This window comes from Candoia aspera, chromosome 2, assembly GCF_035149785.1.
Source record: "Candoia aspera isolate rCanAsp1 chromosome 2, rCanAsp1.hap2, whole genome shotgun sequence".
In the NCBI taxonomy this organism is placed as follows: Eukaryota; Metazoa; Chordata; class Lepidosauria; order Squamata; family Boidae; genus Candoia; species Candoia aspera.
In genome coordinates, this window is record NC_086154.1 from 59,412,430 (window position 1) to 59,436,958 (window position 24,529).

At 36.5% G+C, this 24,529-nt stretch overlaps 1 protein-coding gene across 2 annotated transcripts in view; it reads right to left on the reverse strand.

Moving 5' to 3' along the window:
* The window catches only part of RAD54L2 (RAD54 like 2), a 54,115-nt gene extending 52,261 nt beyond the window's left edge, over nucleotides 1-1,854 (reverse strand). For both annotated transcript variants that reach the window (XM_063291940.1, XM_063291939.1), the window contains exon 1: nucleotides 1,649-1,854. In XM_063291940.1, the coding sequence (XP_063148010.1) occupies nucleotides 1,649-1,802 (154 nt within the window). In that variant the 5' untranslated portion in view covers nucleotides 1,803-1,854. The remainder of the gene's footprint in view (nucleotides 1-1,648) is intronic.
* Nucleotides 1,855-24,529: the final 22,675 nt, after the last annotated feature.

Here is a 24,529-nt window from a genome sequence, read left to right on the forward strand (position 1 = left end):
AGTGAAATAATGAATTTTAAATGTTATAATAGTAAAACCATTATTTCTATACTGATATTTTATTATTCATCCACAATGTCTCTTTCTACCTTTTCTGCAGTTGTTTATTCTGTTCCTTAAATGTTTTAAACAAATACAATATTTTTTTTAAAAAAATTAAAGATTATGGTTTTTTGTTTTTTATTCTTTTTATGTGTACTAGACAACTTTTCTTATTGCAGAGTATATAAATATTGACAGCAAATAAAGCCACAATAAATTTTTAAAATGAACATCTTTAAATGGATTTCCCACCTAGCCTTTAAACATCTTTAAATCAAACACCTTCAGCAAGTCAATCTTGTCTTATTTCTCTTTACCATAAAAAGCAGATGCAAGCTAGAAGTGGGAGACGGAAGTTTATTATTTTGGGTTTTTCAGATGCCTCTGCACTAAAAGTAGAAGATTCGCCTTCCCTCTTTCTGAAGTTTTAAATAATGGCAGTAACTATGTCATGATTCTGAAAGAGCGTCAAAGATGCAGATGCACAAAGAATGTGGACAATCATAGCTTGTCTTGAACACCAGCTGGTAACATCTCACCTACCCTTGTGCCCTCTAACAACCACCAGTCAATTGCTTATCTGCCTAGGGCTAAATATTCTTTCCCCTCTGGTTAGAGAGTAGAAATGATAGGCAGACAACAAAACACACTTTAAAGAAGCCAGATGCGGGAGTTGGCATGATCAGGCAAATTACAGCTAACCATAAGCTATGCCAGTCATATCACCGAAACACTCCCAGAACATCATATTGGATTTTAAAAACATCTAAACAGATTTATCAAAGATAGAACTATCAACTTGCATTCATTACATAGCTTTAATTGAAGCAAAGAGAACTCTAACTCCAAGTATGATACTAAGTACAACGAACAGAAAAGGCCACCACTTTCATTTTCTGACTGTGAGGTATTTTGGAATCATCTGGTAGTCCAATACTGGAAACCTCTTTTTCAATTCAACTAATTCATCTTGCATTTTTACTGAGTTTTATATGTCTACCCAAAGATGCCAGAAAAAAATGAATAGTATTTCCAAAAGATAAGGGTGGGTGTTCAGTGCTTTACAGAATTTCAGACTTATTTATTGAATAAATCAGAACAAATTGTTAAAATCATCAAAAATAGCAGAACCGTACAAAAATATGCATACTGAGAATATAAGCATAATCTACATTTTAGGACATTTTCTTGGCATAGAATATTTTTTAGCAAAAGCTACATACAACCCTGGGTTTAATGTTATTTTATTCATTCAAGTCTTCTTTCTGAAATACAAATCATTTCACAGGAAATATATAATTGATGTTGTTGTGTGAATTAAAAGCATAGCATTCCTTTGGATATTTTTGCAAAATGTAGGCTTCCCTGGCTAAATGGCCCTATCCTGATTACAAATTTGAAATATTGTCTTAGCCACAGCAGTACAAGTCACCAGCCCAGGACTTGGCTGCTCCTTATATAAACTATCAACTAAGTGTTCCAAATTTGTATCACGCATTCCAAAGTGAACAAATCTGTATTTTGTATAAAATTAAAGGATTCATTCACCAGAATTAACACACAACTCCAGCAAAATGTTCATTGCTTCCAGAATCCATTAACTCACCATTCTCATCAAGTAAGTCCTCTTCATCATCTCCATCATTGTCCTCCTCCATTGTTTCCTCATCATCTTCTTCCTCCTCTTCCTCTTCCATATCCTCCTGCTCCAAATCTGGGTCCACATCTGGATCACTCCCTGAGACTGACTCGTCCGACATGATTTCCAATAGCACTCCTTGTGCATTACCTGCTCATGATCTATGTTACAGCAGCCCTACAAATTAAGAGAGAAGAAATAAAAATCAAATAAAATTTACAAGTTGTATGGCATGATGTAGTGCCAAGTTTGTTGAAAACTCTCCAGATCCCTGTATTATTAACTTAGAGTTCTTATAAACACATCACTTTTTAGAGCTATAATAACCTTTTCATGGCAAGGCTCAGGAAATGATTCCGAAGTCTTCAACCAAATTGTTTTTTCTAATTTACAGCTGAAAATATAACATGATAACCAGCACCTTAAACACCTGTATATCTCTATGATGACAGAATTACAAACTGAAACAAATCTAAATTTTCTTAAATCATACATGCATAGACGATTATAATCTATTGTATCTGAATATCTCCTGATTAATATTTTCTAGTGAATGCAATATAAAATATGCACACACACATTTGCTCACTTTATAATAAAATGTTTGTTGCAACTTTTGAAATCTCTGTACTATCTCTCTCTCACACACTACCTAACTGGACTTTTAAAATTAAGAAAGACAAAAATTTATCAAATGATAGCTTAGTATTGTAACTCATGCTATCATTAGTGCATATAATGATCCACAGAATTTTCTATAACAAAATTTTTATTACAAATCATATATTTAATGCAAACACAGATATAAAATCAATTAACATTTACAGAATAACAACGTATGTGTATAGCCAAACTAAAGAACAACAATAAGGGAAGCAAGTGAACAGCAGAAAATCAAAATCAAGGAGTGGAACAGGTCAAGGAATTGAAATATTAACAAATAAAGGTAGCTGTTGATGAAATACATGCATTAATATAGATTTATAACATTATTATAAAGTTTTAATGCATAGTCAACTTTTGGTCTTTATGTGTCTACTGCTTATCCAAACATTTGTACAGAACACAAAATTTACATGCAAAAATTTGATTTAAAAAAATAAAAAACCCCAATATAATCAATATCTAAAATAAGATTTATCACTGATTCAGGTAAATGAACAAGGAAATCAACTCAATAGGAAAATGGTTTTACTGCAGTTTAATGGCAATATACAACTTAAGAGTCATCTCAATGATGGGGAAAATAGGAGGAGGAAGGAGTATTTGGTATATTCGCTGCCTTGAGTTATTTATAAAAAATATATAATAAAAGCGGGATATAAAATAAATAAAATAAACATCTGGTGATTGAATTTTAACCTTTTAATCTGATTTTACACTCACATACCTGGTGGCCAAATATTTTTATCAAGCTATACGATTATACAAAAATTTTAATTAGATATATTGTTTTACTATTTTATTGTTTTCCTTTTTCCTGACAATGAATTGTTGAATTAAACTATTTTCTTTTATTGTAAAGGCTGGTCTAAGACCATAATAAAGTTATTCAACTTTATAGTCACTCATGCATGGTGCAAGAAATGAAACCCAAAGATATGTGAACAAATTTCAACTAGCACAAACTTCAGTTTGCTCAAGAGACTGGAGTACATCCAGAGTAAATTCTCAGGGCAATAGGAGGTTGGATAGGTGGGATTGTACCTCTCCTGATAAATCAGAGGACACTGTTCTTTAAAGAAAGCATACAATTAGAGTTTACTCCATATGCTATCTTTGACTTGCAAAGCCCTGCACAAATTTGATCCTAACTAGAAGTATGAATGCACATCCTACTTAAATGATCAAGCAATGAATATGGTCTCCTAACCCTCATACACGACTACTGGCTCTACTCGCAAGAAGCCAGAGTGTCACAGTTTAGCATAATTGTGTGAACTCAGTCAGGGATGCTAAATCAAGAAATCACTGATTAGTATTATGTGAACATTGCATAGTTGCACAGTGGATACAGGAAATTATTAATGGATACAGGGAATTAAGAACAAAATGAGGAGCCTAAAGTACAAGCCAACCCAAATTTGTCACTGTCTAAATATGTACTGATTGCTTCCATTTCTCCAGCCCTGATTAGATTTCTAATCTAATCAGATTATGTATAGGAAGAAAGACAAAAAGAAAGAAAAATAGAGCAAGCAGAGCAAGAAGACAGTTACATAACAACTCCCTTAAAATAAACATAATGCTAAATTTAATGTTTATGGTTCCCAACACTTATTTCTTTTTTAGATTAGCTCCAAATTTGTCTTCCAAGCAAACAGGAATATGTTCTATTTTTTTCAACTTAAATAACCAGGTTGGCTTCAGACCTTCAATTGTGGCATCTCCTATAAAATCCAGTAAAAGATCAACATAACAAACTCAACAAATCCAGCCAGATTGAAGCATTTTTCTAAAAATTGCAGTTACATACATATATGCACACCCAAAAAATCTATTAAAAAACACTTTTTGCCAGTTCAGATGCGTCATGGTATGTAGTTGAAGGTCCTTTATGAAGTAAAAACATACAAGAATAATTCTGTATTAAATGTATTAATATAGCTCTACTAAAACCATTTTAGCTTATTATGATAAAATAGCTGAAAACAAAGTATTATTAAATAATTGAATGTTTTTAATGGATGATTTTTATTCTAATGATGTGGTTAAAGTTATCAGTCCCAATTTGACAAATAAAATATATACAGGCTATACCAAAAGTCAGGCCCCGTAGGCAATTTATCATATAAATTACATTAAATATTCAAATTGGTTCTAAACACTTCCTTACATCTTTGATGCATGACCTTTGAACATTTCTAAGTAACATTTCTAAGTAACATTTTCTCTGGAAAAAAAATAATAAAATTATTAAAACATATTATGATTGACCTATGGGGCCTGACTAAGGAAGCTCACACCCAACCTGTGTCAACTTATGCACTGCATACTGGATCAAGCAAAGTGTGATCATTAGACCAACCCTTCCTCCTCTGCACACCCACCAGTATCACGTATCTATCCTATTTCCAGTTATATAAGTAGTGTTACTTTAGAGGGCCACCTGCCAACATGATAAACTTGAGATATAAAATATGAATACTCTATCCCAGCTAGGTAACCATCACAGACATTAGCTTGCCCTCATTTTTCACATAAGCCTGACCCAGTTCAAAGCCATCCACATAATACACCCACCTCCCTGGTTTTATGACAGGTTATTCCAACCTTTACCTCTCTGCACAAAAACATCAGCATTTAATCAATGGTGGTAGAACTCATTTCAAATTGATGAGCAAATTATTTTCAATTGATTAATTACAGTATGTTGACAGTTCAGAAGTATCTTTTAATAAAATCATCTTGTTATTCCCTTAACATAATATAGTAGGTACCGCATTAAAAGCTGGTATTTTGGATGCATTAATTTACACCCCAAAATTAGACAGCATCACATGAAGTAAACGGATTATACAGCCCTGGAGAAAAAGTGATCTAGAATAACTGTGACAACTCGCAAGGTTAAGGAAAAGAAAGAAGAGAAAGAAGCAGTAGGAAAAAAATAGAAAGTAGAGGAAGAATAATTCTATTTCCTTACATAAGAAAAGGAATGAAGTATTTATTTCAAGAGACTATTGCATAAATATCAACCTCATATTTCTGAACGTTTTTTTCAGGATGTTATTATGCATCATTTCGGAATAGTGTTGTTTCTTTTTAGATAGGGATACAGAACAAGTTATTTATATATTTCTTTTACTAACCTGGAAGTTGTAGCTGCCAGCCCCTTTTTATGGAAAGCAAGGTGCAAATAGATATTTCAAAGTTTTGAATAAAGATAGCCATGGGAATCAGGTATGATGAATCTTTTATATAATTCCAGTTTCTGATGTAAGTTTCTCTATTCATCTAATAATTTTAAAGATTAAATTTACTTAGTTTTCAAAAACATCAAATGTAAAAATACAGATAAAAATTACTTTATTATGAAAAAGCAATATATTTTTACTAATCAATGAAAGGGGAAACTAAACTAATTTGGGAGCATAACAGAAATTTAGCTTAGAACCTAATCCCATGAGCTATTAGACTGACAAATACATTTGATTTATTTATTTTCATGCCAAACTCACCTTATTAAAATGACCTATACAGTTTATAATTAACAATCATGACACAAAATCTCAGATACCTCTCAAGGGTACAGAAGACTTGCATGAAAAGAGGTATCCACTAGGAATGAATTATCCAGAAGGGTACAAGCAATCATTGCAATTAAAAATCTGGTGTACTAGCAAAAGGAGGTGAAAGCCAAACTGTATTTGCTATAACTTTTGAACTATTTCCAAGGTAAATTAACAGAAGATGATACGGTAGCAGAAAATTTCAGAAACCATAAGCAAGCAAGCAAGCAAGCAAGCAAGCAAGCAAATAAATAAATAAATAAAATTCCCTTCTCACCCCGATGGGTAATATGTGTCTTCCTCAACCTCAGGTCCTCTACCACAGGCCTGGGAGTTTGAAGATTCTGTGCAGTATCTTAGCACTGCGCTCTTTTGGACCGAGAGCTCAGATGTTGTTCCCAGGATCTGTTGGAGCCACTCTTATGAGTCACAGCCCCAAGGGCTCCTACCACCACTGGAACCACCACTGGGACAAATTTGGGCTTTACTTTCCACATCCTCTCTAGTTCCTCCTTCAGCTTCTCATGCTCCTTCTTCCCGTGGTTGCTGTCACTTGGTACCACTACATCTATCACCACTGCTGCTTTCTGGTGCTTGTCTACTAATACATTACACACACTAAAAACGTGGGATGAGAAACAGTAACTGCAGTCTTTCACCAACTCCACTGTATTGGAATGGAGTAGAATAACTGTCAGTATTCATTCCAATTCTAGAAAAAATTAAGTATACAGTAGCATCTGCTGATAATTATAGAACAAAAACTGGTGGTAACAGAACGGGTTGGACCATTTATAATATGAGTCACAAAGTTCCCAGGCTATGGTATCTACCAATGTAACTCTCAATTTCATTACAGCCTATTGCATAAAATACTCCAATATTTTTAGCTGTAGGCAAGATTTAGATTACAGAATATTACAAGTTATTCCTGTCTAAAGTATTAGCATGTATATCTGGTTGCACTGCATATCTGAGACTATGGCAAACATTTGTTTTTATTTATTTCTTCTATTTATATAACCTAAAATCCTTATTCTAACTTAGGCCTGTCTTGATGTGCAAAATCAACTGACCATGAGGTTTCTACAAGCAACTAAGTGTAAGACTTGGCTTAGAAAGAAGGGGGTATTTTAATAAGGCTGACCTTTGCTGCAATCTAAGAACAAACCAAATCTAACCCACTTTGGATATCCCATGTAAATGGTAAAATGATTATATAACATCAGTAAACTATTCTTTCAGCATAGCTTTCAGATATCATACCAGGCATTGCATAAGTCTTGACTTACCCCATATTCAAGAACGTGCTTACAGCAGAAGCTTACCCCATATTCAAGAACGTGCTTACAGCAGAAGCTGATTAACACAGCCAACTGCTTTATGGAAGACAAGAAGGAAGGCATATACATGCAGAAAATCTGCCAACTGCAGTACATCAACACCTATACATATATCTGCTCCAGAGTTTAAACTCCAGGCCTTTCTTTCCTGACTTTCTGAATCAACAGAACTTCGGCAGTTCACCCTGCTCTTTGGACTGGAAATGGATAGTTCCCACCTTATCCGCTTCATTCTTACAACAACATTCTATCATACAATAAAATTATGTAAATTGCAAGATTTGCTATTCTCTTAGTCAAGCATACAAATTAAACACAATAACTACAATTTAGAAGAGTCTGTGACTGAAAAAAAGTGTCCTATACCAACTGTGTAATGCAGTTCATACTGAATACTGCAAGTTAGATTATGAATAGTTCGCATTCTTGTCCAGAGTTGCAATACCCTTCCTGCAGACTGGAATTTGAGCAGAAGGTGAAAAAGCAGTTTGTGAATAGTAATATTCTGGACTGGTACCTATACCAACTTTTTGCACTTGGCTTTTTTCTTGTTCTCTATATTACTTTATACTTTTTAAATATATTTTTAAAAAGGAAATATATTTTCAAAAAAATTGAAAAGTTTAATTTCCAAAACAAAATCATTTTTAAAATATGCATATATATTTCCAGTAAGAAGTGTGTCTTCAAACCACAGGATAGTTTAATCATTCTAGAAAGAGTCAGAATGGTTATTTAAGAGAAATAAGAGGCATGACTTAAAACATTAATTTAAAAATTAGTGATTACCTGACCAGCTGACTAACCTCAGACTAAAAATACTGACTTTATGCAGACCTGTCTTCATGGGTCTTCCCCAGGTGCTGTATTTTTATACACTAAACTATTAACCAGGCAATACATTATTTCGAGTTATTTCTGTTAAGGTGCTATCATTTCAATGAAATATTTTCATTATACCACTTCTGCATAGAAATTTATGTTATTAGGCACTTATTCTGAAAAATTAAATGGTTATATCAGCAGCAGAAACATGTTTAGCTCTTCTGAGTGTATAAGCAACCTTCCTGATAAACATAAATATAGCTCTGTATTGCTTTACATTCAGTTGGTAAGAGGTGTTTTGGAACATATGGGAGGATGGATGCAATACTGGCTGCTACTCATTAAAACAGCTGTCTATGTTTCCAGGAAAACCACCTCTTTCCACTTGAATCCAAACCACTGCACATCTCTAGCTACAGCTTTTATATCAATTTCAGATTCTGGAAATGGCAGATATCCTATGTGTATCCTCTACAGATCCAGTATGATTTCCATGGGAAAGTTTGTACTAATGTATTCATGAGCTATTTGCCTAATCCCACTCTTTGTGCAAGCTGGCAAACCTACCATAAAGCTTCACTTAACTAATTTCTGTCCTAATTGAAAAATTATGCTTTGAAAATCTGTATAGAAAAAAACTGCCATGTGATGCAGAAATGCAGATATATATTATTTGGAAGTCAAAAGATGTTCAGTAGATACAAGCTGAAGTAGCATTAGATATTTAATCTCTTAGGGCAATAATTCTCTTTCCTGAATTTAATAAACTTGTATCTAGTATCACAAATATGTATCTTAAAACTTACTTTAGAACCCTGAAAAAAGTAAAAGCACTGATCCTTCCCGTCTTCTCTTTATCACCCAAATCTTAATCAGTTCAAGAAAAGAAAAAAGAGCCAGTCTGGTCTAGTGGTTAAAGCACCAGGCTAGAAACCAGGAAACTGTGTGTTCTAATCCTGCCTCAGACATGAAAGCCGGCTGAGTGATTTTGGGCGTCACTCTCTCTCAGCCCAGCTCACCTCACAGGATTGTTGTTGTGGGGAAAATAGGAGGACAAAGAAGTATTAGGTACATTCCCCACCTTGAGTTATTTATAAAAAAAATAAAGGCAGGATTTTTAAAAATCTAAAAAAAAATATTGGAAGATAGGATTCTATACAACTGAAAAACTGTTGGAAATATATTTCTGATTATCATATTTTACAGAATAATTGATTGACAAGTTCCAACTAGTTTCAGATGAGACACATCTGGTCATTTCTTAAGAGCATAAAATCTTGACAATCAAGAATATCAGTACTGTTTGAATAATGGTATATATTAACATTATTTAATCAGAGGAATCTTGTTAATATTACATGAACTATTCTATCAAATACAACAGATTTTCTTGAATGTCTTTAAAAAGTATGAGAAGAGAAATGAATTTGCTGAATCTTCTTGGAACTTTTATAATACAAAATTGCTTTTAAACCTATTTTGAGAGAAACTGATATAACAATAGTTCATCAATATTATTACATTCCCTTAAAATTATATTATATAAATTAAAATACTTTCATATTGTTTTGAAAGGGTTCATATTTCAATGACTGTATCTATTTAGTTACTTGATTTAACAATGTTTTTGAGGAAATTGGAAAAATTGCACAACAGTATTCAATAATTTATGCTACAGTTAGCTTCTAGACTTATAACACTTGAAAATAAAAATGCATCGTTCTCTGGATCAATGGCATTTGAAAATATAGGAAAAAACACTGGTTAAAAAATTAACTGGCTAAAAAATTAACACAAGAGCAAAGAATCTTGAAGAATCTTTTTAACTACAGCGTTAATCACATCTCATCTCCATTTTAACTATATCAATAAATTAATTCCTAATAAATAACCTCCAACTTTGCAGAATTTCTCTTTTTTTCTGCTTTTTTTAGTTCTGTGTAGTTTTTATTCTTAAGAGGGTTTTTTATATTCAATGGTTTGTTGATCACTATATGTTTCAATTAAGATTGCCCTTTGAAGAAAATCTTTTCAGATACCCAAATAATTCTGATACTGTTATTGTCCTCGCTAAATGGCTTATAATAGTACATATTCTTAGGCCTTCTATAGTAACTACTGCCTTCCTGTTAACTATATGACAATATTCTTTTACAGTAGTCCATGAAGTACAGAACATTTTGAACAGGCATATTCAGAACAGTATTTTTAATTTGATTCTTATAAAATATACCAACAATCCCAGTAATTACAAGACCTATTCTTGGCACTCTTTTTTCTAGAAATGCAATTAGAATTTAAAGACATATCTAGAACGAGCATGCTACATGCATTAATTAAGCATTACTAGTTCTAGATCATTTGCCATTACATACTGCTGAATCCTGCTATGATGTGACCTATCAAATGGCACTGAATCAGTCAGTCACTCTTTCTTTCTCTCCCTCTCCCTCTCTCTCACACACACACTCAAGAACTTTGCTGCCCAAATCATTCACTAACCATTCTTATTCCCATCCTAAAAGAAGTCACCTAGCTCTTTAAAATACTGACTATGTTTTCCCACACTATATTATTTCTTGATATATCTGTTCCTATGGCTCTTGCTCCTTTAACAAAGTATTTTACTCTCTCAAGGACTCATGCTCTTGTTGACCTCTAGACTTGGATATGCATGGGAATTGCACAGAGAATGAATGAGTGAATATATTCTCACCTCTCTTGATAGATTAGAATCTATCCATGGAAGGTGTGTTCTGGATCAAAGCCGTAGTTTCTATATTTTCAATCTGCATAATAATGCAGAGCCTTGCATTAAGCTTGTTACTGTATACCAAATGTGTAAATATTAGCCCTTCAACAGAGAATTATTTAGGATCACTGTCATACAAACACGTAACTAATATAATCAATAGGGTGCTCTACTTTGCAAATAAGAAATTTTATGCTGAAAAATCAAGATGATACAATGTTGCTTTGCAAATTTCCTGGTACTGTACACCAATCCAAACACATTTACTTAAAGTAAACGATGCATAGCTCAACAGGACTACCAAATAGCTATGTTTCAGGGTCAGATCTTTCAATCCCTCATATTACAATGCTGCAATAAAAAAGGATTCTGAAAAGTTCTATTTGTCAACATTCTCTCCTTTGTACAAACTATTACCAAAACTAGAGTCCCAGTGATTTAATACATGTTTAGATCAGATGTACAAGCAATTCCTTCTTGCCTATATTACTCCTAGGGTAGTACTACTCCTGGGGTAAACAAAGAAGCATTCTTAATATATTTACAGAGTTATGTAAGATTATATTAGATAAAAAGATAATTAAGGATTATATTTGTCTGGTAACAGAAGCTTTAGGCCTCTGAAGAAAAATGGGCCAAAGTACAGTCAACTGCTAAAGAAGCATGCTTCAATGAAGGACATGCTAATACAGAAGTATAATGGAGGATTTACTTCAAATTAGGATACTCCCGAGTTATAACATATACTTTGCATGTAGTACCAGGTTATGGTTATGAGAATAATATTGACAGGAAATATTCTGAGCATTCAGATGGACTTCTTCACTGTTGAGAGCCTATATCCCAAACAATGTTTTACTTACTTGTCCAGTTTTTCAAAGAAATAAATCAGAAAGTGGAATTTCTAGTTAACCATGCTGCATAAATCAAGAGCCTTAACAAGTATTGTGTTTGCTAGCATATATAAATTACAGAAATATCAACATCAACTGAAGTTTATTGTTACTTGCAAAACTGAGGACAGTAGAATTCACTACTGTTCAGGTTTAGGGATTGCTCAAATATTTTTCTTATTCCCCAAACATCCTAAAAATATGGGACTGACCCTAATTCTATAGTGCAGATTAGATTCATACTAGGGCTACCAGATCAGGGCTGCAAAATTCCAGACAACCACTTGATGGCAGCAGGAACTATGCATTTTCTATACTTCTTTGCTACCACTGAGTAGTTGTGACATGGATGGTAATTGTAGCCATGAAATAAAGGGACATCTACTATTTAGGAAAAAGACTCTGACAGGTTTGGAAAACATGTTAAACTGCAGAAATATAACAATAATAACAAAGGTTCACACTGTCAAGACCATGGTCTTCCCACTTGTTTCATACGGCTTAGAAAGCTGGACCATTAGAAAGGCTGAATAAATTAATGCCTTTGAATTGTGGTGCTGTAGAAAACTGTTGAGAATACCTTGGATCAGAAGAAGAAATTATTCAATTCTAGATGAAGTAACACCGGACTTCTCACTGGAGATCGTAATAACAAAACTAAAGCTTAAGTATTTAAGGCACATAACATAAAGGCAAGAGTCACTGGAGAAGCCCCTGATACTAGGAAAAATTGAAGGCAGTCAGAAAAGAAGCCAACAGAAGACGTGAAGGCTAGACACTATCATTGTTGACAAAAACAGTCTTTTTGCAAGAAACAAATGAAGTAGTTGCTGACAGCCAATACTGGTGAAAGTATGTTTATCAGGATATGAAGAGTCAGAAGCCAGTGAATGAGTAAAATCAACTAAGTAGTTGTCTGGATTTTTGCACCCCAAATCTGGAAGTTCTATGTTAATTGCAACCCAAAAGACATAAATTTTAACTTTTCACATAGATAAAATGGTGGGGAAAGAATTATTTCTGAATTTCTGCTTTTTGAGCTGTTATTACTAATGCCTATTTTACAGAAAATTTTGTACTGGAAACATCTGAGAAATTTCATAATGAGAAATACCTGTCATTACAAAATTATCAATTTATATCAGAAAATGTTCTGATATTCTAGAAAATAATCAAAATAATCCTCTAAAATAAGTTTAAGAAATATTAAATAAATCTAAATCTTTGTGCAATTATTAAAAAGTACCAATCATTTATGACTGATTTTTTTCCTTTTTTATCTCTGTAACAAATAAACTACATAAAATTTATCTTACTTGCTAGGAATAATCACTTAAAACCATTAAATTTTGAAAGTGTCAAGCTAGTCACATACAGAATTAGCAAAGTCACCATTCATTTTTAATAATAAACACATGAAATGGGAAAATTCTTCTGGAAAAAATTAAGCACTTGAAAATTTTCCATTCAGCTCAGCAGTTAATTCAACAAACACTTTTCAAACATATTTTTTTCAAAAAGTTTTTTGAACACAATGACCTGGGTCCAACTCAAGATCCACAGTAATTGGCAACAGTAGTAAATTGTCAAACATATTATGAAGAGGAATCTAATGTTCAATCTATACATATAGGTTAGATTTGCACAGCATACTTAATCAGTTCTACTGGCTGCATTTACACAACGTGCTAGGTTTAGTTAGTTTCAAACTTTATTACTTCGCTGTGGCTGAAGGTGCTATGTGAATTCATCTGGTTAATTTAAGGTTCAATATATCGTGCAGACTCAGAAAAGGAGTTAATTCAGTAATCAAGTTACACATGTTATATGAACTCACCACTGTACATAGATCTTTTTTCATTTTAAAACATCTGCTACTACACAACTTTGCAACTGCCTATGTGTTAACTAGATTTTGTCTCTGACTCTGGAATTATTTGTGGGCTGTGCATTCTCTCGACAAACACAAAAGATAAAGTGCATGTGAGCTTTCAAACTACCATAATTGCAAAACTATGCAGTGGGGTGTGGCACATTTTACCCTATAAACACAATGGATATTGCACAGGATTCATCAATGTGTGATCCAGTGACACCCAGTTTGGTCTTGTGGTTAAGACAATGGGCTAGAAACCAGGAGACTGAGAGTTCTAGTCCCACTGGCTGGGTGACCTTGGGCCAGTCCCTCTCTCTCAGCCCAACTCACCTCACAGGGTTGTTGTTGTGGACAAAATAGGAGGAGGAAGGAGTATTAGGTATGTTCACCGCCTTGAGTTATTTATAAAAATAATAAAGGCGGGATAGAAAATAAATAAATAAAATCCCACAGCAGCAATTGCCAGTGGAGGGAAAAGTAATGACATAGCATTGCCTGGAGATGAAAGGGGCTCTTTTTTACAATTGTCACTCCTAACTGTTCTCATATGGGCATATTGAGAGAAGCAATTTGAGGGACATTTTAAGTCTGGCTTAGTGAGATGATTATGTCTACAACATTGTTTTAAAACTACTGAAAATTATCTTCCAATAAACTTGGAGAGAGATGGGAAAGAATTTTGAAATTCCTAAGTAGCAGCACAACCCCAGTAGTGCCAGGGTCATATTAAATTTCTCAGCTCATGTCTGTACAAGTAAATCCCAATCAGGAAATGGAAACCAATTCCAAAAATGGTAAAGGACCAAGCTGACAACTATACATGTATTTTTAAAATTTATTTATTTCATTGAATTTGTTATGACCACTCACTCCAATAGGCTCTGTGTGGTATTACACTGATTAAGTAACAGAATTGACTTAATCTTCCAATTTCTATACCTTACTATAACTTAGTATATAACTAACCTAAACCATGTAAATGACAATTTCCTGTTTATTCTTAATGCCACATCCATCTCCTTTCCCTGTAGCTTTTTCTGCTTGTTTTTTGTTAAGGTAAAGGTGTCCTTGAGTCAAATTCAATTCCTGGTGACTGATTCTCTTCTTTTGGGTTGTTTATTTTTTAAACTTCACAATCTAGAGAAGAGCCCTGGAATTTCCAAGTGGTCTCCCATCCAAGTATTAATTAGAGCTGAACATGTTTACCTTTCAGGTTAGCCAAGTTCTGCTGGATGTTATCATCTGCTGCATTTTAAATATTAAATTCCTTGGGAATAGGGACTGTCACATTTTATTTTGTAAAGCACCATGTATACTGGTAAATACAAATAGAAACCTTTAAAAAGCATTTGGGAAAAATAAAACAATATAAATTGTTCATATATGTATGCAAAATGTAGATGTACAACTGTTCCAATACTTTGTATGAGGCAGGCATGAAACTCCCACATTCCCTTTCCAATTCTCTTTCATAAATTAATAATTGAAACTCTGTCTTTCCACTCTTAATTATTCTGAACATTCACTTTGCTGACCTGGTTTACATGTAATGCAAATCCATAATGTAGCTTACTTGTTTTGCTTACTTAGAATAATATGTGAACCCATCCCAAGAAAGAAAAACAAACATAAGTTTTCAAATCATAGTGGATGGGGTCACACATAACTTCCTTATTGATTGTTCTGACAATCACACCTCTTGGTTTGGAAAGTACAATGATCAGCCCTAGAGAAGACCCAGCTGAAGCATGTGGAGGAAGACCTAGGAAAACTCAGACTCAACCAATAGAAGTGAAACAACTGGCCTATAACCATCAAAAATGGAAGAATATGCTACTGTATGTATCTATGTCCTGCCTTTCCTTCAGGAGCTCAAAATGCTATAAGAGCACCTTCTTTACTTTTTCTCTATAATCACAATCCTAAAAGTTAAGTTTGGCCTGACAGACTATTTCAAAGTCATGTACTGTACTGAATTTCCATGGCTAAGGATAGACTTGAACCTCGATCTATCCCATCCTAATCCCACACCATAATCAATACATCACTCTGGTTTAATATGTGAACTATTATTTGACTAAATAATTCCTCTTTGGTCCTGTCCTGTTTCTATAACTATGTCCAGCCTTACTAAACTCAAACTTCTCAGAGCAATTTCTGACATGCTCCTGCTGCACAAGATATAGAGAACATAAGCTTCTTATGTTTCCCATTCCTCTACATCTCTGCTTTGTTCAAAATCAGAATGTTCAGGAAAATTATAAAAAAGATGCAAAAGCTATTAATGTACTAAAATTCTGTATATGAGATGCAAAAACTATCTTTCAGATAAAACTGAAATATGGAAGAAATTTCCCTTTCTCCCCAAACACTAGAATATAAAACATTTCTTGACAAATCAGCCCAGAGTTCTCACTCAAGGCACAAATCACCAGGCCCAAATTTTCCTACTTCAGACACATTATGCAAAGACCCAGCCCTCTGGAGAAGGCTTTAATGCTGGGAAAGGTGGAAGGAAAGAGAAGAAAAGGATGGCCAGCAGCAAGGTGGATGGACTCAGTTACAGTGGCGATGAGTGCACTGTTGGAAGACCTGAAGGACCAGGTTAGGGACAGATCGTCATGGAGAAAATCTATCTATGTGGTTGCTAGGAGTCTACAATGACTTGATGGCACATAATCAATCAATCAGTCGCTGTACAAACGTTTGTCTATCAGTCATCTCTGCTTCTTTTTTCAAGTTTTGCTTTCTATCATGCTATTCATTATCCTTCAATTCTCTTCCTTTCCTGATCATGGCATTAATTAATTCAATCATGGCAGTAAGTATTATTAATTCAATTTCTAATGCCACCTAATTGCCAAGTGATACAAAGCCTCTAACAAAGAGGATTAAAACAAAATCAAGATAGTAAATTTTTTAAAAATCAAGATAATAAAACAGCCATACCAGGGGAATGGCTTGACTGAGTGATTATGTGTCATTAAGTTGGTATTGACTCTTAGTGACCACATAGATTTTCTCCAGGAGGAGCCACCTGGTCCTTCAGGTCTTTCAACAATGCACCTATCACCACTATAACTGAGTCCATCCACCTTGCCAGGGGAAGACAAACCTCCAAATACATGACACCCAGTGGGTTCACAAATCACTCCAGCCAGTGCTGGTAGGAAGAGCCAGGTTTTTAAGACCTTCCTAAAGGGCAACACAGTTAGGGTTCTATGGACCGGGGTGGGGGTGGGGCATGCTATCCCAAAGGGCAGCCATAGCAACAGAGAAGGCATTACTCCTTGACTTCATTGATGACACTGCAGTATTGACAAGACCCTGTCAGATCTTATAGGACTGACAGGAACAGTGGGGAAGGTGGTCTCACAAATATCCAGGTCCTAAGCCATGAAGGGCATTATAGATCATTGGCACCTTGAATTGCACTCAGAAGCCAAATGGCAACCAGTGCAGCTCATGGAGTAGAGGTATCAAAAGCTCACCTATAAGTACTCATGCAGCCACATTCTGCACCAGCTATAGCTTCCAAGTAGTCTTTAAAGACAGCACCATACATTATGGTCTCCTCTTCTTGCACCATGTTCTAAAAAAATCTGTCTCATACAATTACCCAAACCTCCAGAACAGATGCACCAGTGAACTGGGAGTACAGCAGAAATTATTTCCTTGGCAGATTCTGTTCCCTCAGTAGACACAGCTGAATATACAATGTATCTTCACATTTTTCTACAATAACTTCATTTCATATGTGACATGACTATCTTAACTCATACTTTCTAGTTTTTCAAACTCTGATCCTCTCACTGTGTCAAATGCAACCCTTGGGGGCAAAATGAATGCAACTTCAATCTTCTGAACAGCATCTATTTCACTTTAATACTCAGTAATAACAGTAACTCTAGTTTTTTTAAAATATGACATAAATGTGACTAATGGACAAATATTAACTCTTTTTTATCTATACATATAAATAAAAGCATATATAATTTAAGCAAGTCACCACAAGCCACATTTGGTGAGTTAAAATAGGCCAGACATCAAACAGCAACTACCAGGTGCTCTCACTTTGAAGTTTTCAAAGTGTTATTGCAACACTTTATTCACAACTGGTTAAAATGGGAAACAGATAGCTGAATCTAAAGTGAAATCATTATGCCCAAGTCTTTCCACAATGCACATCTAAATTAATCTTGCCAGCTACTTTTTTAACTTCATTTACTTCATAATATTTTAGTCTTTTAAAACGATCCAAAGATCTTCCAAAGAGATCACAGTATTTCGAACTAGCCATACAATGCAAGGATGTTGTACTCCTTGCAGCTATAGCCATATGCTTCGGGACTACAAATTCTCACTCAGCATATAGCCTATAACCTTATACAGATCCTTCTTTGCTCCCGTACATACCTTCTGCGTCTTCCCTCAGCACCCCTAAAGTCTCCCGATATTCAAGTCAGCAAAACGTTAGAGAGGAAAACCCACCTCTTTATTCAGTGGAAACATTCTTCCCGCACATTGATTTATCCAGCTTCTTTCCACCCACCCACCGACCCGCCGAAAACCTCGATCCCGATCCCCTTGCTTACACCTCCCCATGCCGGCCTTTCAGTTCCCGTGTGCCCACGCCAAACCCTGGCTGGAGCAACGCAGAGGCCATGCATTCTCAGGACAGAGATGCCTGGCCTTCTTTCTCTCGAGCCTAGCTTTGCCACGGGGAGGCGGGGGCGGAGGAGTTCCGATTCTCTGCCTCCCACCCCTGGGCCCATCCGCTCCCCCGGCGCCTCCATTGGTGCGCGGTCTCTTCCTCCTTTCATACATCCCTCTTTGCGATTCCAAGCCAGAGTCCAGCTCTCACCTCTAGTGGGGCTGCGGGCCAGGCCGCTGAGGGAGCCGGGGAGGGGGCTGAGGCGCTTTGCGCGCTCCTGGTGCGCACCGGCCCCCGTTTACTCTCGTCGTTGTCACCGTCACCGCCTCCTCCTCCTTCTCGTCGCTCTCAATCCCTCCGCTTGGGGTACGCAACGGTAAAGCGTCCCCTTAGTCGGAGCCACTAGGAGGATCCCCCGGGCAGCAACAGGCGCACCGGTAGCAAAGGTTCCGAGAGTGCACAAAGGTTCCCACATCCCTTGGGGGTTGGCACAATAGACAGAAAGGCGGCGAAAAGAGAAAACGGAGGGTGTGATGACCTAGAGAAGGCACCCATCAGGAACAGAGGGCCCTTCTTTGCTAAATAGCAGAACCTGAGGCAGCCCAGGCCTAGAAGGAAGCAGGGGGTGTTCAATCCCAGCCTCGATCTTCTTGTCTTAGCAGAGCTCTTAGCAAGCCAAATCAAGCAACTTCAGTCTGCTTGTTCAGGGTCAGCTAGCTTCAACACAGCTATCGTACCAAAGGGGTGGGGGGAAGACAGGTGTCCACGTGGTCTTTTTGATAAGAAAACAGATGGTTAGAGTCGCAGGTATTTTTTACAGTTTTTTTTCCTGTTTGTTAAAAAATAGCAAAATGTAATATAGTGCTTGCATATAAATAGAAAAAACGAAATACTGTTTTGAAGGCCAGCTAAAATAGCATAAAGCAACAGAAAGCATTGGAGCAACCCCAAGAACTTCTGAACGTTTTGCAGTATTACTGACTGAAAGTTCAGAGAGGAATGGGAGGAAAAAAATTAAGTAGGCAACCTGCAACACAGCCTTCAGCCTAATTTCACAGTGGTGAAAAGATCCCAGAAAGGAAATAGCTTGAGCAACTGAAGAAGGGGAGCCAGGAAAAAGAAACGATCTGCAAGTATCAAAGCAAAAGCTAAAGTCCTGACAGAAGAAAGATGAAAGGAGAGGGCAGGAAGTTCTCTATAATTTATCAGTTAAAATCTCTTGATAAGGGCTGTCCTATTCCTTTTCCAGCAACCTGTGGGGATATAAGAGAATGGCTGAGAAATGAGAAAAAAAGAAAGCATGTTCAGCCCTCCCCAGATCATCCAAGCCTTAGCAGCTTCCACTGAGGCTGTTCCCACTCCCCTACTGAGGAGTTTATTGTTACTCCATAAGGAAGGTATGGTTTGAACGAAGCTATATTATAAGTTGAGGCTGAAGTTGGTTCTTTATTCTCAATTCCCAGTTCCTGATTAAGATGAAAATTCCAAATACAGTAACCAGTAAACTGGATATAAATACAATGTTTTTATAATGACAGACCTAAAATTAAAGATAGAACTATTTCATATCTTATATCTTTGTAATTGGTATGCTCTGTCCTTCAAGTTAAACAATAGTATAATAAACACTGTTATTTTTATTCAAAGACATTTCTTTAATTACAAGAAATATGATACCTGATCACTGAAACTATGTAGCAGCTGAACACTGTGTGCCATTCTATCACATGATCACCCAGAAACACATTGTTCTGGTTCTTTGATAAACTAGCTAGGAAAGCAATAAGAGTGTTTACACTTTCGTATAATAGTTCTCACAAAGGGGAGAGGGGGGGTTAATAGTGGCTGATGAAATGAGATGGGTGATGAACCATGTTGGACTGGAGAGTTTTGGAGCTGCCAAAGGTTTGTTTGCTCCAGAGTGAACCAAAGTACATATCCCAGAGTGGGCAGAGGAAGACCACTGAAGCATTCCAGAGTGGCCAAAGACCACAAAGGGATGAAGACATCATCCATCATGGGATCATATTTTGAAGGAAGGTCAAGGAAGAAAATGTCCTGCTAGCCTGAGAAACTGCAAGTCCTGCGTACTTAACATTATTGCTTAACTTTAAGAGGGGAGGGGAATGTAGACAAAACTATACACACAGATAGGCACAAGTTAAAATTAAGCATGTGTCAAGCAGAGAAGAGTTATCCCAAAAACAGTGGCTCATGAAGCATTCCTATCCCTTTATGGTCAAAGAAAGAAGAGGAGAGAAGGGAAGAAATTTTGTTTGACTTAATTAGGCTTGCATGCCTGAAAACAAAATTATGGTATTCCTGGGAGGATATACACAATAGGTGTTTTGTGTGCTGAATGTTTGATCATTGTCTGAGAACCTAAAGTTTTCATGACAAAGTTAGTGGTAGAGATGGGATCTGAGCAATCAGGCAGCAAAATTTTGTGAAGGAAAAAGCATAACAAAAGTTAAAAAAAAGGGAATTTGGCTCATTATGTCCTGCTAGCAACCAAAGGATTTCACAAGCTCTGGAAGAAGAAGAGAGGTCATATATCTGTGCTTTAACAAGGCAGTTAACATGCTAACTCAGAAACAGATGGCCTGGTCAAAAGAGAAAGTCTTCCCTATCAGCGGGTGAAGGAGGGAAGTCTGTGTCTAAGGGAGAAGATACTGTTACCACAGCAAATGTGAGACGCAAACAGCCCCTGGTAGTATACCCTGGTGTTAAACTGAAGATTGCCAAACCACTTTCCACAGCAAGTGGGGGAGGGGGATTAGTTGATCCTCAAATTGCACCCCCATCTCTACCAGATGGAGGGAGAGATTGAATAAAAATGTTCCATTATAAGTTTAGGCAGCTACTGGAGAAAGGGGATTTCTCTAGGCATAATCTGAAGGAAAAAATAAGACAAAGGGACTTAGAGTGCAGGAATTGGTTTGAAAGCAGGAAGAGAAAGAGGAAAACCATACAATAGTCCGTCCTATTCAAAGCCGTAAGTGGGGGGCAGAGGAGATAGAACTAGAGTTTCCTCAGCCACTGACCCTGTTCCTAGAGATATCCCTGCCTGCTTAAAATTCCTAAATTGGGAGAGGGAGATGTTTTCTTTGTAATGTTTGAGATATCTGCAGGGGTGTATCAAAGGCCTAAGAAAGAATGGACAGCATATTTGGCTTCTAACCTTGCTGTAAAAGCCTGAAAAACTTACACTAGTCCTTCCCCTGAAGATTTAAGTGAGTATGACAATCTGAAAGAAGTGATTTTGCACTTGTGTGATGTAAATATACATACTGAGAATGTGCTTTTGATCTGCATTAGAGAATTATTTAATAATAATAATAATAATAATAATAATAATAATAATAATAATAGAAGATCTGCATTAGGGAATTATTCTCCCCTCAGAGATCAGGATGTCCCCAACCCTGTTGGCCTTTCATAAGACCGTGAAGACCTGTTATGTGCCCAGGCCTGGGCCCCTGAGTGTGGTAATGGTCCCATTTCTTGGTTGTATTAACATCTTACATTGTTTATTTGGCAGCCATGTATATTTATTTTGTATTGTAACCATTTTAATTGTAATTGTGTAATTGTTTTATGGTTTTTATTGTTGTAAGCCACCCAGAGTCACTTGCTGAGATGGGCAGCTATAGAAATTGAATGAATGAATAAATAAACAAACAAACAAACAAACAAACTGTAGGCCAGGTTGCTGGATTGAGGAATTAAATGGCTTTAGCCGAATGTCAAAACCAGCATACAAATAGTAAAAGAAATAGTTTGTCATGCTCCCTGATCAAACATTCCCAGAACAACTGATTGGACTCGCATGCATGAATGAAATCAACACATGTCGAAACTTGCGAGTCGGTAGAGGGGAGGGGGAACATTCAGGAGTGAGAAGACATCATGTTTGGATTATCTCTCATACCCAAGGTCAACTGGCTGAGCCATTGGAAACACCTGCAAGAGACTGGCACGAACTGAGGGAAAGGGGGGCTGCATACCAGAGCAAGGGAGGGGGAATCGTACTCATTGGGCTGTTTAAGTTAGAGAAAGTGCGGGAACTTTCATTCACAACTTTTTTGCCATTCTGTATGCTTCTTCCATTAAGAAGATTTATACGGTATTTACATATGAATTGAATTTAATGGTAATAGAGTGTTGCAGTCATCACATCATTCTTGAACAGCTATTCCATATCCTATCAAATTCAATGAGTTTCTGGGTTCAAGAACACCATCCTGATGTGGGAAGAATGGCGACAGAACCTCCAGAGGATTATTTAGCAGCTCTAGGAGCAGAAGAGGGATGGCAGGGACTTTTGTGCTTTGGTAAAACTCTCAGAGCACAAGGTGTAACTGAAAGGAAAAACACAAAGGACGCAAATGGACGCTTATCAGAGGAAAAAAGGGTAAGAAAGCCCCAGAGTAAGCAAAAGAAAGCATATTCTCTGTCAATATGGATATTGGGTTGTATCATATAAAGGAAAAGAAATGCAGGAGAAGACAATCATGTCTGATATATATGGGGTAAAACAAGACATTGGGCTACACCTCAAAAATATCAAAACTCCTGACCTTTAGCTCTCCAGAATAGTTCCCAGCAGATGAATAGTACTTGTATAAATCAATAGTCAGGAAGCAGAAGGCCTCACCTAGACAGAAACATTTGTAATGTGTGTCTAAAGGCCATCACTATTGTCTTAGGCAAACTAAAAAAGTCTCATTGGTTGAAGCTTAGATACAGATCTACAGTCAGAAACAGAAAGTTGCTGTTAGTATTGTGAAAAAGCTGCCATGGAAAGTAATTACTGATACTGACCTATTAATACGTGAGTACCTGGTAGCTAGAGATACTACACTGCAACATCAGTAGGAGAAAAAAGTAGCTAGAGTCGCTGCCAGAGCTTAAGCTAAAAAGTAACAAAAGCAAGTGGAAGAAAGGATAACAGAAAAGCTATCCCCAATTTTACCCTCCTGCCTGAATGTCATTGATCCTGTAAAGTAGCCACATAAAGAGAAAGATTTTAGGTGGGTAGATAAAAGTAAAGGCCAGCCTTTAGAGCACAAATGGGATGTGGATATAAGACATCTTTAATGGGATGTGGATATAAGACATCTTACTGCCCTTCCTTAGCAAGCTGTAGGGAGGCAGTAAGGATGATCCTGCTTTTATGAGAGTTTTAACAGAGTTAGAGGAGACCCTCGAGCGGAGAAAAAGTGAAGCAAGCAGTGAGCTCCATCGAGTTTCAGAGCAGACTTACTCAAACTCACCCATGAAAACTCTTAGATTAAGTAGCACAAGAAAAAAAACTCCGATGAGACTTAGAAATTGTCAAAGGACTGGCAGAAACAGATTCTTTTAGGTGAAATAACTAAGTATAAGGAAATTCATTCTCAATCCTTCCCAGAGTGCCAGGATGTAAAACCCAAAGGGAAACAGGACAATGCTCCCATGGAAAAAAAGTCCATTGCTCTGTCCCATTTTCCAAAATTGCCATGGATATAGCTGGACCCTTATCAAAGTCGGTTAAAAGGAACCAGTATATAGTATTCTGGTTTAATGTAACTATGCCACTAGATTGTTGTTCAGTCGTTAAGTCGTGTCCAACCCTTCGTGACCCCATGGACCATAGCATGCCAGGCCTTCCTGTCCTCCAACGTCTCCCGGAGTTTACTCAAATTCATGTTCATTGCATCGGTGATGGTATTTAACCATCCCATCCTCTGTTGTCCCCTTTTCCTTTTGCCTTCAGTCTTTCCTAGCATCACGGTCTTTTCCAGTGAATCCTCTCTTCGCATTAGGTGGCCAGAGTATTTGAGCTTCAGCTTCAATATCTGTCCTTCCAATGAACAGTCAGGGTCAATTTCCTGTAGGATTGACTGATTTGACCTCCTTGCATTCCAAGGGACTCTTAAGATTCTTCTCCAGCACCACAGTTCAAAAGCATCAATTCTTCAGCACTCAGCCTTCCTTATGGTCCAACTTTCACAGCCATACATTACTACTGGAAAACCATAGCTTTGATTATATGGACCTTTGTTGGCAAGGTGATGTCTCTGCTTTTTAATATGCTGTCTAGGTTTGCCGTAGCTTTCCTCCCAAGGAGCAAGTGTCTTTTAACTTCATGGCTGCAGTCACCATCTGCGGTGATCTTGGAGCCCAACCCCTTGCACACAATAACAACCATAATAATTGCAAATGAATTAATGAAGATATTTAGTAGAGAGGGCATACCTAATGAGATTTGGAGAAATCATGCTCCGAACTTTC